The sequence below is a fragment of the Heptranchias perlo genome, chromosome 12 (genome assembly GCF_035084215.1).
Source record: "Heptranchias perlo isolate sHepPer1 chromosome 12, sHepPer1.hap1, whole genome shotgun sequence".
Taxonomy (NCBI): domain Eukaryota; kingdom Metazoa; phylum Chordata; class Chondrichthyes; order Hexanchiformes; family Hexanchidae; genus Heptranchias; species Heptranchias perlo.
In genome coordinates this window covers 20191018-20209218 of record NC_090336.1, presented here as the reverse complement: position 1 = coordinate 20209218, position 18201 = coordinate 20191018, and the positions used below count along the sequence as shown (strand labels likewise).

At 44.1% G+C, this 18201-nt stretch overlaps 1 protein-coding gene and 1 long non-coding RNA gene across 4 annotated transcripts in view; one reads left to right on the top strand and one right to left on the bottom strand.

Moving 5' to 3' along the window:
* LOC137327861 (uncharacterized) overlaps positions 1–10326 on the bottom strand; it is a 68454-nt gene extending 58128 nt beyond the window's left edge. For both annotated transcript variants that reach the window (XR_010964564.1, XR_010964563.1), the window contains exons 1-3: positions 10102–10326; positions 3321–3380; positions 2565–2776 (exon numbers count right to left, since the gene is read on the bottom strand). This is a non-coding gene — a long non-coding RNA (uncharacterized lncRNA). The remainder of the gene's footprint in view (positions 1–2564; positions 2777–3320; positions 3381–10101) is intronic.
* Positions 10327–10396: 70 nt separating this feature from the next.
* Positions 10397–18201, top strand: part of tkfc (triokinase/FMN cyclase) — an 88502-nt gene continuing 80697 nt past the window's right edge. For both annotated transcript variants that reach the window (XM_067993728.1, XM_067993727.1), the window contains exons 1-2: positions 10397–10560; positions 15762–15951. In XM_067993728.1, the coding sequence (XP_067849829.1) occupies positions 10552–10560; positions 15762–15951 (199 nt within the window). In that variant the 5' untranslated portion in view covers positions 10397–10551. The remainder of the gene's footprint in view (positions 10561–15761; positions 15952–18201) is intronic.

Sequence of the window (18201 nt, the reverse complement as noted above, 5' to 3'; positions counted from 1 at the left end):
CTGCTCCATCTATCTGCGGTGCCAGAAACACTCATGTGTGCTGAACATACTTACTGCCTACCAGCCTGTGCAATTCACACCCGCAATCTACCAGTCCGTTGCATTCACACCCACCACCAACCAGTCTGTGCCACTCACACCTGCCAGCTACCTGTCTGTAAAAATGACATCCATCACCTACTCAGCATCACTCACAGCCATCACCTATCAAACTGTGCCACTCATGTCCACCACTTACCAGCTAGAAAACTAGTTGCTTAAAAATCTACATCAAATGTGAACACATAGAGGTAGAGTTTCCACTTTGGGTGAAATCGGGAATTGGGCACAAATTACACTTGAAAATTGTGCCGGCTTGGTTACAGTTCGAGTTTCCGCTAAAATGCATTTGTATAATCACAAACAAAAAATCTTCCATGAATCAGTGCAATCCGGCAGCTTAACCTAGCGTAATTGTTTATTTTCTTAATAAAAAATATTTATTGATGTACATAAGTGCAGTAACCAAGTGCAGTTTTATTAATACAGCTGAAAATGGGTTTATCACAAAAAATAAGCATTTTTAATAAGTGTCTAGTCCTCCACCTGTGAGTAACCTGATTTTAAATCACTGAAGATGACTTTAAAAAATGATACTGAACTATTTACTACTTTCATTGGTGTACACTAGTCAGTTTCTTAGCAAATTAAATATTTTTTAATGTGTAAAAATGTTTAAAACATGCCTTCCAATGTCTGTGTGCCTAAGAAAACTAACTTAATTTGAAGACTCTCCTCGAACGGCCACAAACGGGCGCAATCAGTGGAAACTTGCCACCCTTGTTATTTCGTTCAGGGGCATGGTCAGTTTTGTGGCTGGGGCCAGCTTCAGCGTAGTGATTTTTGAACCACCACCTGGACGTAATTTATGCCCAGTGTAAATAGAAATTCCTTGATCTTTTGCACTGGTTCGGCCGGATTGCACTGATAAAACCAGCTCAATCTAGCAGAAACTCTACCCCCTAATCTAGACTGACACTTCAGTGCAGTGCTAAAACAGGCATTGTCTTGTAGAGAAGACTTTAAACTGAGGCCATTCTGCCTGTTCAGGTGGAGACAAAAGATCCCACTGGAGAGGAGTAGGGAGTTGTCTTTAAGTCCTGGCTAACATTTTTCTCTCAACCAAAAATAGATTAACTAGTCATTCATCATATTTGCTGTGTGCAGAATTGCTGTCATGTGGGCCCTTTCTTAACAACAGTACACTTCAAAAATCAAAATTAATTCAGTGGCTGTGAAGCACTTTGAGACACCCTGAGGATGTGACAAGGCGCTGGAGAAAAGTTTTTCTTATATAAAAATAGTTGCTGGTCTCAGGCCTATTTTCCCATTGCTAAAAGGGCAGGAGGAGAGGGCAGATTCCAATTACTGAAATGCAGCAGGAGACCAGTCTTATTTTTCAGTCCTAGTTATCCCTAAGCCTCCCTACCATTAGATACTTTGTCCAGTTTGTGTATGAACTCACCTGCCGATATCTTCACTGATCTCAGAGTTTGAATGGTTTTGAACTCTTGCCCCAAAGCTGTTGAAACTGCATATTACAATTTTCACACAAACAAACAAAGAAGACTTGAGAAATTATTTTACATTGTAGCAAATTATTTTTGTACTCTGCTGTAGTTTATCTAGATGTATTGTTACTACTGAACTCTGGTCACATATTGAATCTTGTAGTATTTGTCGTGCCCTGCTTGTTATTTGTATGATCTGTTTGTAATTAAATGTGAGCAGAAAATTCAGTTTGACCAAGTTAATTTCCAGTTTTTCAGTCACTAGCTCTACCAGGGAGGCAGACATGCAGCGATGAGGAAACCCAGCTCCTCTATTAGTCCTCTCTATGCTTGCTCTTTTAGATTAAATTGGAAAACGTTAACTACTTGAGAAAGGGGTTTCAGTGTGTTCCTCAGATAAAAACAGCAGATACCAACTGAGCTCTGACCAGCACTTCGCCAATGTAGATGTAAGCTGGTTATTTACTTGGACTTTAAGCACAGAACTTCATGACTCAGTATAAAATTGACGAGCCTGGAGTGAGACGAGAGATTAGAAAAAGCCTTTTACTCCAAAGTAACACACAGATAAAGCAGTTCATGCTGTGTCAATGAACACCTTTAAAATGATCTGGGTAAATCTATGAATGGTTCATGAAGAGAGCAAGCTTGATGGATAGGATAAGTCTGAATCACTAATTCAAGATTGCCCTACATGGAAATATCAGTATACGTTTTACAGCAATACTGGGTAAACAATACTTGCAATTCCATTAGGGATGGTAGAGTGAGACTCTCCAGGCTTGGGTTTCCTCTGCTATACCACCATGCCCTGACCCAGATTTTCCTCCCCCTGCCCCAGCAGGGAAGGCCGCTAGCTGCCCCTTCACCACCCCACTGTTTGTAAATGATGGTGGGGCTTGGCAACCCGGATGATTTTCTTGCCATACGCCATTGATCCCGCTGACCTCAGGGTCTGCCAAGAGAGGGGTGACGGTAGTCCCTAAGGCAACAGCAGAAGGCCAAATGACGCACCTTTTCAGAGCAAGAAGGTCCAGCAGTGGGAAATTCTCCCTCTCTTCAGGCCCCTTATCTGCATTTTGAGGGCCTGCAGCTCTTCTCCAGAAGTGCCACAAAAATCTTCAAGTTGCTTCTGCCACCAAATTTTGTTGAGCAGCAGTGGCAGACTCTCCCTCCTTCAAGGAAGTTGACACAGCCCCAAAAAGGCTAAGAACTCAACGGCAGCCCTGAATATAAATTCATAACATGTGAAAATAAGTAATTATACTAAAATGTGCAATGGAACACGGGCTTGTAACTTGAGCTGTAGGTATATCCAACATCCCTTCACTCGTATAGTAAGAAAAAAAAAACGAAGTACATGAAAGCCTGAACGGGAATATGTGCTTTGGCACAAAGTTTATTTTGTAAAGGTGACTGAGGATATTCCCCTCAGTGTCTATCTCGATATGAACTGGGACACATTAGTAGGAATATTTACACAAACCGAAAACTTATGAATTCAATTCCATTTGATACCGGACTGAAAAACATGAAATTAATTTACTGGGGAGTGCATCTAGTGTATGGCATGTTATGTGTTCAATAGGAACAAATAAGGTCTTTGTCTCATTTTTTTCAGGCTTAGTTTACAAAAGACCAGTTGATATTGGCGTTTCTAAGAACTTTGTTCAATATGATGCAGTGTCAAATGGTTTAATATAACTTTTTAATAAAAAGTGATGGAGGTGTTTATGAATTTTAATAAAAATAAAGAATGTATTGACTTACCTGAAGCTCCAGCATCTTATTTCATTGGTGGTTAAGAAGTTGCCCAAATGGATTTTCTGGCTACAATAAACAGAGATGGGAAGATGTAATTTCTATACAAGATGAAACTGCTCTCTCCTGCGCCCTATTTTAAATTTTAATTAATTTGTGTACAATATTCTATCTCTCTATAATACCTACTCACCTGGTCTTATACCCATCTCTTGTACTATGTTTCTGAATTGTACTGTGTGGTATTTCAATCAAATCTCTGTTGCCCATATTCTAACTCGCACCAAGTCCCATTCACCCATCACCGCTGCGTTTGCTGACCTACATTGGCAATGCCTCAATTTTAAAATTCTCATCCTTGTGTTCAAATCCCTCCATGGCCTCGCCCCTATCTCTGTAACCTCTTCCAGCCCTACAACTCTCCGAGATCTCTGCGCTCCTCTAATTTTTGCCTCTTGCGTATCTCCAATTTTCATCACTTCACCACTGGCGGCCATGCCTTCAACTGCCTAGACCCTAAGCTCTGCAATTCTCTCCCTAAACCTTTTGGCCTCTCTACCTCTTTTTCCTCCTTTAAGTTGCTCCTTAAAACCTATCTCTGACCAAGCTTTTGGTTACCTTTCCTGATATCTCTTTATGTGGCTTGGTGTTAAAACTTTTCTGATAAAGCTTCTGTGAAGCGCCTTGGGACGTTTTTACTGTTAAAGGTGCTCAATGAATGCAATAAATACAATAAATGTTGTTGTATTGGAACTGCAGGTTGGCCCGCACAAATCTGATTTAGGTTCTGTGTTAGTGATTTGAAGAAGATGCCACTTTTGGAACAATAGTTGGGTAGAAGAGAGTCACAAGGTACTACCACTGTAAAGGTGTTCCTTTTTATCCATCGCTAGTATGTCTCCTGTGGTGCTTCTGATGGTGAGTTGGAGGACATGCTGTTTTATAATAGCAACAGTGTTATGCTATGTAGTATGTAACGAATTATCAGGGCTACTGATTTATATGACTGATTAAGTCAAATTCTGTTTTTATTTAATTTTAGGATTGAATTCTGTGACTATCCATATTGCTGTAAATAGCATAAATGAGGGGCTTTATTATATGGGCCAGATTTTTGAAAATGGTGGAGAGCATATGCCCAAATTCATGACACACGTTCTAGGTAAATGGAGCTTTGTGCCAAGAACATAGATAAAAATTTACTCAATGTTCCTTTATCTATGTACTTCATTTTTAAAAATGTTTCTTGTATATACAAGAAGATGACAGGCAGCATGAAGTAGGTATATGGGTTTAGTAGTAGTGTTGAGGGAGAGTATTTGTGGCGTATGGCTGGTTATCGGTAGCATTGGATACTGCATCTGGCACCCCTGGTGGGGCGGTGGTGAATCTCAGGATGTGAAAGCACTAGAAAAGGGTCCAGTGATTTCGGAACAGCAGTGAAGTACCATAGTCTGTAGGTGGAGATCCCTGGGTCTGTGATCATTGGAGAGAATTTCCAGAATCTGTCAGTACTGGAGTGGGGGAGCCCAGGGTCTGACAGCATGTGGGGGAGTGACATGATCTGGAGCACTGGGGGGCTTTGGGGTGTATTGGAAGTGGGAGGGGTCTTGGATTATGGACGTGTCGGGGGAGAGGTCCCAGGGAAACTAGTAGTATGGGTTCATAAATTACTGGGAATACTGGGAAGAGCATCAACTGGACTGGCAACTGGGGAAAGTCCTGTGGTTTGGGAACAATGGGAGCATTCTTGAAGCCTGGGAGAGGGATCACTAGGTTAGGAGAAAAGAGGGATTTGGTTGCACGGTGGGGGGGGGGGGGGGGGTCAGGTACAAGATAATCTGACTCAACCTATGTCCAGGCGACTGACTGACCATCAGGAATCCCCTATTATCTTTGCAGGTCAGTTTTTAAAGTGCGCTTTGTGTCTCGGGGCTGATAATACATTGAACCACACCTGTTGCATTGTTACACTCTGGGTATTGGCTCCAGCTGTGATCAGGCACAAAGTAAGCCTGGGACCTACTCCCTGATAGGCTGAGTATCTATATAAAATAGACACGTGTTAAGGAGCCCTATTCCTTTAGTTGGGTCCTTGTTTTTAAAAGCACATTACAGGTTTAACTATTTTTCTCAGCAACTATAAGTTTCTGTGTAATTTAAGTCTTGTTGGTCAAAGGAGTTTTGATGTTTTTTGCAGCTACTTAAAGCTGTACTAGATCTTCTCTCTCATATTAAAGTTACAGCTGTTAATTTTCTCATTGCGGTTCAGCTATATTCTTATAGGCACCTCTCTGTATTTGCAGGTTTTGGAGGAGAAGAAGGATCAGAGGAGGTATGTCAGACAGGTGCACGCACACCTTTGATACTCCATTTGGACAGGTCCTTAAGCTGAGATGTGCATACAGGGCCAAGGGCTCTTATCTGGACCCATCTGAAGAAACTGTCTGCGCTGTCAAAGATTCCCGAAGGAAGCAATCACCGAACTCCAGACAGTGCTTCAGCCTATGTCAGTTGCTTTCAAATCATAGATACTTTTAACTTTTATGTGACAGGCTCCTTCCAGGCAAACGTGGGAGATCTCTGACAAAGTTCCCATCCTTCAAGCCACAATTGCATCAACCGGGCAACTGACATATTGGGGATAATTTTTAACTTCACCGCCTGGGCCCATGATTTCAATGGGATAAGAATCAGATGAGTTCTATAATGGGTGGGTGATCCACTCTGGCACAATGCCGCCCAGATGGTAATGTTGAAAATTACCCCCATTTTTTTGCAAGGTACTGGGAATTCAAACCATTTCCTGTGCAAAGCAGCCAGAAAGACCCCTGCACAACTGCAGGGCTTAATTGACTGCACTCATGTGGCCAAACTGGCCCCAACTGAAACCCTTTGCCATTCGTGACTAAAAAGAGCTATGAATGTACAGGTGGTCTGTGATCACAAGAGAATCAAGCATGCGAATACTTGTTACCCTGGCAGCTCCCATGATTCCTTCACCCTGTGGCAGTCAATGGCGCTTGGCAAAAATTATGCATTTTTCTCTGCGGTTTTATTTTATTTCATGCTATTATATTACAGGGATTAGAATTCAAAAGTAAGGAAGTGATGCTTCATTTGTACAGAGCTTTGGTCAGATCCCATCTGGAGTAGTGTTCAGATTTGGGCACCAAACCCAGAAAAGATATAAAAACAGAAAATGCTGCAAATACTCAGCAAGTCAGGCAGCATCTGTGGAGAAAGAAACAAATTTAACGTTTCTGGTCAATAACCCTTCATCAGAACTGGAAGAAGTTGAAGATTAAACAGTTTTTAAGCAAGTACAGAGACAGGAAGTAGGGGAGGGAAGGGGAGGAAAGAACAAAAGGAAAGGTCTCTGATAGGGTGGAGGGCAGGAGTGATTAAATGGCAAAAGGGATGATAGTGCAAGAAAATGAGGGTGGTAATAGGAAAAGTAAAGAAACAAAAGATGGGTCTAGAGGGGCTGTAAATGACAACATGAGAATCATTACCAGCACCCACTGTCCGAAAAAATGGGAGCAGTGATTATGATCTGAAGTTACTGAAATCAACGTTGAGTCCAGAAGGTTGTAAAGTGCCTAATCGAAAGATGAGGTGCTGTTCCTTGAGCTTCTGTTGAGCTTCACTGGAACAGTGTAAGAGGCCGAAGACGAGAGGTCGGAGTAGGAGTGGGACGGGGAATCAAAATGGCAAGCAACCGGCAGTTTAGGTCAGGTCATCACTTGTGGTTTGCGCTTGGTCTCCCCAATGTAGAGGAGATCACATCGTGAGCAGCGAATACAGTATACTAAATTGAAAGAAGGACAAGAAAATCGCTGTTTCACCTGGAAGGAGTGTTTGCGGCCTTGGACGGTGGGAAGGGAGGAGGTGAAAGGGCAGGTGTTGCATCTCCTACGCTCGCATGGAAGGTACCGTGAGGAGGAGAGCAGGTGTTTTTTTTATTCATTCATGGGATGTGAGTGTTGCTGGCAAGGCCAACATTTATTGCCCATCTCTAATTGCCCTTGAGAAGGTGGTGGTGGTGGTGAGCTGCCTTCTTGAACCGCTGCAGTATGTGTGGTGATGGTTCTCCACAGTGCTGTTAGGTAGGGAGTTCCAGGATTTTGACCGAGGGACGATGAAGGAACGGCGATATATTTCCAAGACTGGATGGTGTGTGACTTGGAGGAGAACGTGCAGGTGGTGGTGTTTCCATGTGCCTGCTGCCCCAGTCCTTCTAGGAGGAAGAGGACGCGGGTTTGGGAGGTACTGTCGAAGAAGCCTTGGCGAGTTGCTGCAGGGGTGATGGAAGAGTGACCAGGGTGTCACAGAGGGAGCGGTCCCTTCGGAATACTAAAAGGGGAGGGGCATCGTGCTGGAGGAAAGATATATTGGCCTTGGAAGGGGAACAGCACAGATTCACCAGAATGACACTAGGGCTTAAAGGGTTAAATAGAGGGGACAAGTTGCATCAACGTGGCTTCTATTTCCTCAAATTTAGAAGGTTGAGGGGTGACTTGAGGGGTGTCTAAAATGATTAAGGGATTTGATAGGATAGATGCAGAGAAACTACCTCTGACGGTGGTATCCAGAAAAAGAGGGCATAATCTTATAATTAGAGCGAGGCCATTTAGGAGTGAAATCAGGATGCACTTTTTCACACAAAGGGTTGTGGAAATCTGGAACTCTCTCCTCCAAAAAGCTATGGATACTAGGACAATTGGAATTTTAAAGACTGAGATTGATAAATTGTTGTTAGGCAAGGGTATTTTTTTTTTATTCGTTCATTGGATGTGGGCGTCACTGGCAAGGTCAGCATTTATTGCCCATCCCTAATTGCCCTTGAGAAGATGGTGGTGAGCCACCTTCTTGAACTGCTGCAGTCCATGTGGTGAAGGTTCTCCCACAGTGCTGTTAGGTAGGGAGTTCCAGGATTTTGACCCAGCGATGATGAAGGAACGGTGATATATTTCCAAGTCAGCATGGTGTGTGACTTGGAGGGGAACGTGCAGGTGGTGGTGTTTCCATGTGCCTGCTGCCCTTGTCCTTCTAGGTGGTAGAGGTCGCGGGTCTGGGAGGTGCTGTCGAAGAAGCATTGGCGAGTTGCTGCAGTGCATCCTGTAGATGGTACACACTGCAGCCACTGTGCGCAGGTGGTGAAGGGAGTGAATGTTTAGGGTGGTGGATGGGGTGCCAATCAAGCAGGCTGCTTTGTTCTGGATGGTGTCAAGCTTCTTGTGTGTTGTTGGAGCTGCACTCATCCAGGCAAGTGGAGAGTATTCCATCACACTCCTGACTTGTGCCTTGTAGATGGTGGAAAGGCTTTGGGGAGTGAGGAAGTGAGTCACTCGCAGCAGAATACACAGCCTCTGACTTACTCTTGTAGTCACAGTATTTATGTGGCTGGTCCAGTGGCCCCAGGATGTTGATGGTGGGGGATTCGGCGATGGTGATGCCATTGAATGTCATGGGGAGGTGGTTGGACTCTCTCTTGTTGGAGATGGTCATTGCCTGTCCATTGTCTGGCATGAATGTTACTTGCCACTTATGAGCCCAAGCCTGGATGTTGTCCAGGTCTTGCTGCATGCGGGCACAGACTGCTTCATTATCTGAGGGATTGCGAATGGAACTGAACACTTGCAATCATCAGCGAACATCCCCATTTCTGATCTTATGATGGAGGGAAGATCATTGATAAAGCAGCTGAAGATGGATGGGCCAAGGACACTGCCTTGAGAAACTCCTGCAGCAATGTCCTGGGGCTGAGATGATTGGCCTCCAACAACCAGGACCATGTTCCTTTGAGCTAGGTATGACTCCAGCCACCGGAGAGTTTTCCCTCTGTTTCCCATTGACTTGAATTTTCAAGGGATATGGAACAAACACAAGTAAATGATTTGAGGTACAGATCAGGCATGATCTAATTAAATGGCAGAACAGGCTCGAGGGGAAGAATGGCCGACTTCTCTTTCTATCTAACCTAGTTCTATGCTCGTGCAACTTATATTCATGCCTCCTGGTCTTCCCTAACCTAGCTAGGTCAAATAGCCTAGCCACATGGATGGAATTGAATCCTTTCATTACTTTAAAAACTCAAAATCAAATCTTGACATTTATGCTTTTTAAGAGTAAAAAGCTCCATCTCTGAGCATATCATAGTAACTGAGGGTGAGCACCAATTTGGGGGGCGGGCAGTAGAGTACTAGCTTGAACAAGTGGAAGGGGGAAGACTGTCAGCTTTAACTGAGCAGTTTGGAGGGAAAATGAGAGGTGGAAGACAAATACCCTTTCAACTGCATTGGAAAGTAAAAAATGTGCAAGGTTAAATTGAGGGGGGGGAAGGGATCTGATATGAATTAGAATGATTGGATGAAGCGTGTCTCTGTGAAAAGATGGTGAATTAGATGGGATACAGTATGAACTCGGGCGGGGGTCGAGTGCCTTTTTGAACTGGGGCAGTGGATGTGGGTTAGTGATTGTTGAGTTAACTGTTGGGGTCGTGATGGTCTGGTTAGTTTGTTAAAAATCCAAATGTCACTTTGTCTTTTTCCTCAGAGTGCAAAATATAATTGCGAAGTATAAAAGTGTTGTAAATTGACCAAATGCAGAATTTTTAAATGTGAAAAAAAATCCCAGAGAACTATGCCTTTGCAAAACTGTCGCCCCAAAAATGTACAACCCATTTTGCACTCGCAATATTTTTTTATTTCTTCCTTCAGACGACAGACTTCCAAGTCGTTTTAATTTTTCCCTCCAACACAAGGGTAGGAATGTTGTGTGTACTTACAGTTTAAGGTACAAAGCCCACGTTTTCACACTATGGGCCTATAAATAAATGCAGAATCATCGGTGAACTTTTTTTATGGGAGGTGACAGCTTTTGCTTTTCTTGCTGTCGAGTCGTTCCTCACTGAAAGACAATGTGCAGCTCGTCAGCTGGTGCTCGGCTCGCGCTCCTGAGAATTTAAAACAAAAACAAACGGAGCAGAATTCTACCATCAACCGCCACAGGATTTGAGGGAGGGAGAGAGAGAGACAGACCTCCCCTTCCCCCACCCACCCACCTACCCGGCGGCTCTGGCCCGCCTCCCATCTCTCTGCTTCCCGTCTTCCTCCTCCATTCACTCCACGTTACCTCACGTTCCTCACCCGCTCAAAGAGCAGACGCTGGCAGATCGCGGCAGTGTTTGGTTTGGTTATTTCTCAGGACCTGCTCTTGGCTTCACTGTCCGGGCTGAATGATGCACGTAAGCACCAAGGAAGGAGGGAGGGGAGGAGGGGGGGGGGGGGGACTGAGCAGCTTCGGGAACAATATGGCCTCTCGGATGGCACCTGTGGCAGAAGACTGCTGACCTGGTATCACAGCAAAAGTGCCGGACACCTCTTGGAAAAGGTGGTCCCACCTTGCTAGCGATAAGCGGCTATATCAGAGTGGCATGCATTGGTTTGGGGAAGGGTTCGAAACCGCGGTTGACAACGCCGTTGTCACTAGACAAAAAAAAAATTGCTCTTAGTTGACATCTGACTTGGTAAATTTTGTTCCCGGCTTTACCAGGGGGCCGAGGGCTTCAGCAGGCCAAAATATAAAGTTAGTTCGAACTTGAATTTTTAAACGTTTACAGAAAACTTCAACTCAGTTAAACTTTCAGTTGAGGTAGAACTGTTGCCGATCGCCTGCTGTATTTATTCAAGAATGCAACTGTTATAGAATCGTAGAAAGGTTACAGCACGGAGGGAGGCCATTCGACCCATCGAGTCTGCACTGGCTCAATGCAAGAGCAATCCAGCTAGTCCCCCTCCCCTTCCCTTTTCCCATAGGCCTGCATTTTTTTTTTCCTTTCAAGACCTGGATAACATCCATGATGTGGAGATGCCGGTGATGGACTGGGGTGGACAAATGTAAGGAGTCGCACAACACCAGGTTATAGTCCAACAGCTTTATTTGAAATCACAAGCTTTTGGAGCTTGTGATTTCAAATAAAGCTGTTGGACTATAACCTGGTGTTGGATAACATCCAGGCTTGGGCTCATAAGTGGCAAGTAACATTCGCGCCAGACAAGTGCCAGGCAATGACCATCTCCAACAAGAGAGAGTCTAACCACCTCCCCTTGATATTCAACGGCATTACCATCACCAAATCCCCCACCATCAACATCATGGGGGTCACCATTGACCAGAAACTTAACTGGACTAGCCATATAAATACTGTGGCTACAAGAGCAGGTCAGAGGCTGGGTATTCTGCGGCAAGTGAGTCACCTCCTCACTCCCCAAAGCCTTTCCACCATCTACAAGGCACAAGTCAGGAGTGGATGGAATACTCTCCACTTGCCTGGATGAGTGCAGCTCCAACAACACTCAAGAAGCTCGACACCATCCAGGACAAAGCAGCCCGCTTGATTGGCACCCCATCCACCTCCCTAAACATTCACTCCCTTCACCAGCGGCGCACAGTGGCTGCAGTGTGTACCATCCACAGGATGCACTGCAGCAACTCGCCAAGGCTTCTTTGACAGCACCTCCCAAACCCGCGACCTCTACCACCTAGAAGGACAAGAGCAGCAGGCACATGGGAACAACACCACCTGCACGTTTCCCTCCAAGTCACGCACCATGCTGACTTGGAAATATATCGCCGTTCCTTCATCGTCGCTGGGTCAAAATCCTGGAACTCCCTTCCTAACAGCACTGTGGGAGAACCTTCACCACACGGACTGCAGCGGTTCAAGAAGGTGGCTCACCACCACCTTCTCAAGGGCAATTAGGGATGGACAAATAAATGCTGGCCTCGCCAGCGACGCCCACATCCCATGAATGAATATAAAAAATACTTATCCAGTTCCCTTTTGAAGGCCATGATTGAATCTGCCTCCACCACTGCCTCCGGCAGTGCATTTCAGATCCTAACCACTCGCTGTGTTAAAAAAATAAGTTTTTCCTCATGTCACCTTTGGTTCTTTCACCAATCACTTTAAATCTATGTCCTCTGGTTCTTGACCCTTCCGCCAATGGGAACAGTTTCTCTCTATCTACTCTGTCTAGACCCTCCATGATTTTGAATATCTCTATCAAATCTCCTCGCAACCATCTCTGTTCCAAGTTGAACAACAGCAGCTTCTCCAGTCTATCCACGTAACTAAAGTCCCTCATCCCTGGAATCATTCGAGTAAATCTCTTCTGCACCCTCTCTACGGCCTTCACATCTTTCCTGAAGTGCGGTGCCCAGAACTGGACACAATATTCCAGTTGTGGCCGAATCAATGTTTTATAAAGGTTCATCATGACTGCCTCTAGTTATAAAGCCCAGGTTCCCGTATGCTTTTTTAACTGCTTTCTCAACCTGCCCTGCCACCTTCGATAATTTGTGCACATAAACCCCCAGATCTCTCTGTTCCTGTACCCCTTTGAGTTATGCCCTCTAGTTTATATTGTTACATGACATGGCTTAGCATGGACGAATTAGAAATCTGGGCGGATCTTTTCACATATTTTATTAATAAAGCGATTTGCACTTCAGGTCCATCTTGCTTGAGTTCCCCTCCAATCAACTGTGGTCACATAACTTATATAATTATTAGTACCAGTTACTGCCCAATAGAATCAGGCTGCTAAGGATTACCCAGCCATTATTTTGCTCAGGCTGTGTTCACTTTAAAGTGAATGGCTATGTGAGGTGTTACCAGTCCTGCTCTCCTTGCAATTTCTTTCACTGGTTTTTATTTGTGCCCTACTCTGCTAAGAAGGGTGCTCCATTCTTCTAAGCAAAAATTTGTGATTAACGCAAATGTTAGTAGTTCAGTTAACATTCCAACCCTTTTAGGTGTGTTTGTATCTTGAGCCTACTATTGGAGGGCTTCTGCTGCTACCTGGTTTGGATAGCTTGGGATAGGTGTGAAGATGCTGCAGATCAATGGGCTGAATTTTGCTGTGAGCAGTGAACGAAGGGCACCACCTCATCCTTAGACTTGTACTTGGCCATAGACTTTTTATAAGCGTTTGCATAGCAAGTTCCTGTAAATTAAAGATCCAAGGAGAGCGGCAACCTCTACAGGGCATCTGGAACATGTGTGAACAATATCGCGGCAAAATATCTCCTTAACCAATCAGATTGAAGCATTGTTAATAACAGCGCAGTCAGAACCAAGAAGTGTAAGTTAGAGTAGTGAATTCAACATCAAATCAGGTACCGCAAGCAAAATAAAGAGAGGGTAAGAAAGATTGAATTAAGAGACAGATAAAAGAGACAAAGAAAAAGTTTTTTAAAAAAAAGTATTTACTTTTTTTAATGTCCAACACTAACTAAAATCTGAAGGAATGAGACTCCACAATTGTAAAAGTTAATATTCAGTGCCAGAGAGGTTGTTCTGGCAGTAATTAGGACATACCACGCCGTTAAAAGGGTATTTAGACTTGAAATTACTTGACTTAAATTTTTTTTGGCGAGTTTAGTCCGTATCTATCAGGTAAGTACAGGAACTTCGCGCTGTTCAACACATTTGACCGAGGATCCAGACAATGAGATGCCTTTGTCATGCAGCTTTTGGAGGAACACTGCCTGCAACTTCTGGATTTTTGCATTTAACTGTGTCACAAACTCCGTTCTCTAGCCACCAACTCCATCCCTCTCCCTGGCCACTGCCTGAGGCTGAACGAAACAGATCGCAACCTTGGCGTCCTATTTGATCTGGAGATGAGCTTCCAACCACATGTCCGCTCCATCATTAAGACCAACTACTTGCACCTCTGTAACATCGCCTGTCTCCGCCCCTGCCTCAGCTCATCTGCTGCTGAAACCCTCACCCATGCCTTTGTTACCTCTAGACTTGACTATTTCAATGCTCTTTTGGCGGGCCTCCCACCTTCCACCCTTCATAAACTTGAGCTCATCCAAAATGTTGCTGCCTGTAGCCTAACTTGCACCACATCCCATTCACTCATGCTCGCTGCATTGGCTCCCGGTCTGGGAACACTTCGATTTTTAAAATTCTCTTCTTTGTTTTCAAATCCCTCCATGGCCTCGTCCCTCCTTATCTTTGTAATCTCCTCCAGCACTACAACCCTCCGAGATCTCTGCACTCCTCCAATTCTTGCAATTCTTGCCTCTTGCACATCCCTGATTTTAATCACTCCACCATTGGCGACCATGCCTTCAGCCGTGGCTCTAAGCTTTGGAATTCGCTCCCTAAACCTCTCTACCTCCCTTTCCTCCTTTAAGACGCTCCTTAAAACCTACGACTTTGACCCCCTGTCCTAATATCTCCTTATGGGGCTTGGTGTCAAATTTTGTTTGAAAATAGCTCCAGTGAAATGCCTTGGGATGTTTTACTACATTAAAGATGCTATATAAATGCAAGTTGTTGTTGTTGCTATTGTTGATATCAAGACTTGGAATAACCAAAACTTTCTCCTACTGAATGTTGGCAAAGTTGAGTTTATCCTGTTTGTTTCTGCATACACCTCCAAGCCTCTGCTATCTCGGGCTGAGCTAGGGTGCAGAATTTTAGCATCCTGTTCGATCCCAAGACAATTTCCTCCCCCACTTCCACTTTGTTACCAAAATCGCTTCCTTCTCACTCTAGCAAAAGCGCTCATCTCTGACTTTATCTCTCTCTGCTTCAGATTGGCTCAATGGTAACACCGTTGCTTCTGAGTCCATTACAGGACTTGAGCACATAATCTAGGCTGACATTTCAGTGCAGTACTGAGGGATTGCTGCGTTGTCTGAGCTGCTGCCTATTGGATGAAGTGCGGCCCCATCTGTCTGTTCAGGTGGACGTAAAAGATCTTATGGTGCTATTTGAAAAAGAGCAGGGCGTTCGTTCTCCTGGTGTCCAGGTCAACATTCTTCACTCAACCAAAACCACTAGAAACAAATGATCTGATCATGTGACTACTTGCGGTTTGTGGGATGTGCTGTGTGCAAACTGACTGCTGTGTTTCCTTATATAATAGTGACACACTTCAGAAGCAATCATTGGTTGTGAAGTGCATTGGGATGGAAGGGCACTATCTAAATGCTAGTTCTTCCTTTATTTCAAAATATCACATGTTTCTAGTTTAAAAATGTGACTATTGTACAATAAAAATAAATAAAGCCTCCATAGCGGTGACTTGCTACTTAAATAATAACCAATATTCGGGGATAAAACAGGAGGTTTTAAATTATTTTTGATACATAAGCAAGAACCTATCACACCAAATAGGATAGGAGGCTGACTGAGATACTGATTCAGCGAGACACATGGCTCTGTTTGGTTGTTATTTATGGGTCAGATTCTCAAAACTTGATTTTCCTCATGGCCCCCAGTCTGCATTTGTAACTGAAAAAGAAAAATGTATTTTATTGGAGAGAAGGTACACTGTGAGCCACAAAACACAGATTGAAGGAATCTGAAAATTGATTTTCATTCTATTGAGAGAAAAGTATTAAGTTGTGTTTTTGCTGCAGCATTCAAAGAAACTGATAAACTCTGTGGACCGTTGTGTGGATGATGCACTGGAAGGGCTCGTGACCTGCAATGTAGGAATGCAGCTGCTGCAGGGACATCGTATAGTAATCAGATCTGACCTGAAGAACATCAAAGGCAAGGTGGCCTTGCTGTCTGGAGGTGGATCTGGACATGAGCCTGCTCATGCAGGTAACTATGCTCAAGCCTTGATTTTAGTGGATCTCTTTGGCAGATTTTGAACTCCTTCTTTGGCTAATCCTGGATCAGGATGCTGGGTAGAGCGTCTGTGTCTGGTTGGCTCATTTGGTAATACTTTCGCTACTGAATCAGAAGGTTTTGGCCTCAATCCCCCACTCCAACTTAAACATTAAGCGACTGCTGCATTTAAAAGGTGCCATCTTCTACTTGAGATGTTAAACTAAGGCTTTGCCTGCCTATTCAGGTGCATGTCAAAGATTCCATGTTCAAAGAAGAGCAGGGTTCATCAGGTGTCCCTCAACCACACCACGAAAAACAGGTTAATTGGTCATTCATCTCATTAATATGCAACCTTGCTGTGTGTTAAATAGCTGCCGTTTTTGGTGACATAAAGTAATTCATCATGTGTGAAGTACTTTGAGATGTTTCTGAGAGATGTAATAAGGTGCCATATAAATTCAAATCCTTTTTATCAGGATGAAATTAATAGAAGATTTTAGATGGTAACAGCAGCCATTAAGAACATAAGAACATAAGAAATTGGAGCAGGAGTAGGCCAATCGGCCCCTCGAGCCTGCTCCGCCATTCAATAAGATCATGGCTGATCTGATCCCAACCACAAATCTAAAGAACACAAGAAGTCGGAGCAGGACCCGGCCACATAGCCCCTGGGCCCTCTCCGCCACCCACAGGGCATTGACCGATCCGAACTCAGCTTCATGTCCAATTTCCTGCCCGCTCCCCATAACCCCTAATTCCCTTTACTTCTAGGAAACTGTCTATTTCTGTTTTAAATTTATCTAATGATGTAGCTTCCACAGCTTCCTGGGGCAGCAAATTCCACAGACCTACCACCCTCTGAGTGAAGAAGTTTCTCCTCATCTCAGTTTTGAAAGAGCAGCCCCTTATTCTAAGATTATGCCCCCTAGTTCTAGTTTCACCCATCTTTGGGAACATCCTTACTGCATCCACCCGATCAAGACCCTTCACAATCTTATATGTTTCAATAAGATCGCCTCTCATTCTTCTGAACTCCAATGAGTAGAGTCCCAATTTACTCAACCTCTCCGCATATGTCCGCCCCCTCATCCCCGGGATTAACCGAGTGAACCTTCTTTGTACTGCCTCGAGAGCAAGTATGTCTTTTCTTAAGTATGGAGACCAAAACTGTATGCAGTATTCCAGGTGCGGTCTCACCAATACCTTATATAACTGCAGCAATACCTCCTTGTTTTTATATTCTATCCCCCTAGCAATAAAAGCCAACATTCCGTTGGCTTTCTTGATCACCTGCTGCACCTGCATACCAACTTTTTGATTTTCTTGCACTAGGACCCCCAGATCCCTTTGTACTGCAGTACTTTCCAGTCTCTCGCCATTAAGAAAATAACTTGCTCTCTGATTTTTCCTGCCAAAGTGCATAACCTCACATTTTCCAATATTATATTGCATCTGCCAAATCTCCGCCCACTCACCCAGCCTGTCTATATCCCCTTGCAGGTTTTTTATGTCCTCCTCACTCTCTACTTTCCCTCCCATCTTTGTATCATCTGCAAATTTTGATATGTTGCACTCGGTCCCCTCCTCCAAATCGTTAATATAGATTGTAAAGAGTTGGGGACCCAGCACCGACCCCTGTGGAACACCACTGGTTACTGGTTGCCAGTCCGAAAATGAACCATTTATCCCAACTCTCTGCTTCCTGTTCGATAACCAATCCTCCACCCATGCCAGAATATTACCCCCAATCCCGTGATTTTTTATCTTAAGTAATAATCTTTTATGTGGCACCTTGTCGAATGCCTTCTGGAAGTCTAAATACACTACGTCCACTGGTTCCCCTTTATCCACCCTATACGTTATATCCTCGAAGAACTCAAGCAAATTTGTCAGACATGACTTCCCCTTCATAAAGCCATGCTGACTTTGTCCTATTAAATTATGCTTATCTAAATGTTCCGTTACTGTCTCCTTAATAATAGACTCCAAAATTTTACCCACCACAGATGTTAAGCTAACTGGCCTATAATTTCCAGCCTTCTGCCTACTACCCTTTTTAAATAACGGTGTTACATTAGCAGTTTTCCAATCTGCCGGGACCTCTCCTGAGTCCAGGGAATTTTGGAAAACTATCACCAAAGCATCCACAATCCCTACTGCCACTTCCCTCAAGACCCTAGGATGGAAGCCATCAGGTCCAGGGGATTTATCCGCCTTGAGTCCCATTATTTTACTGAGTAC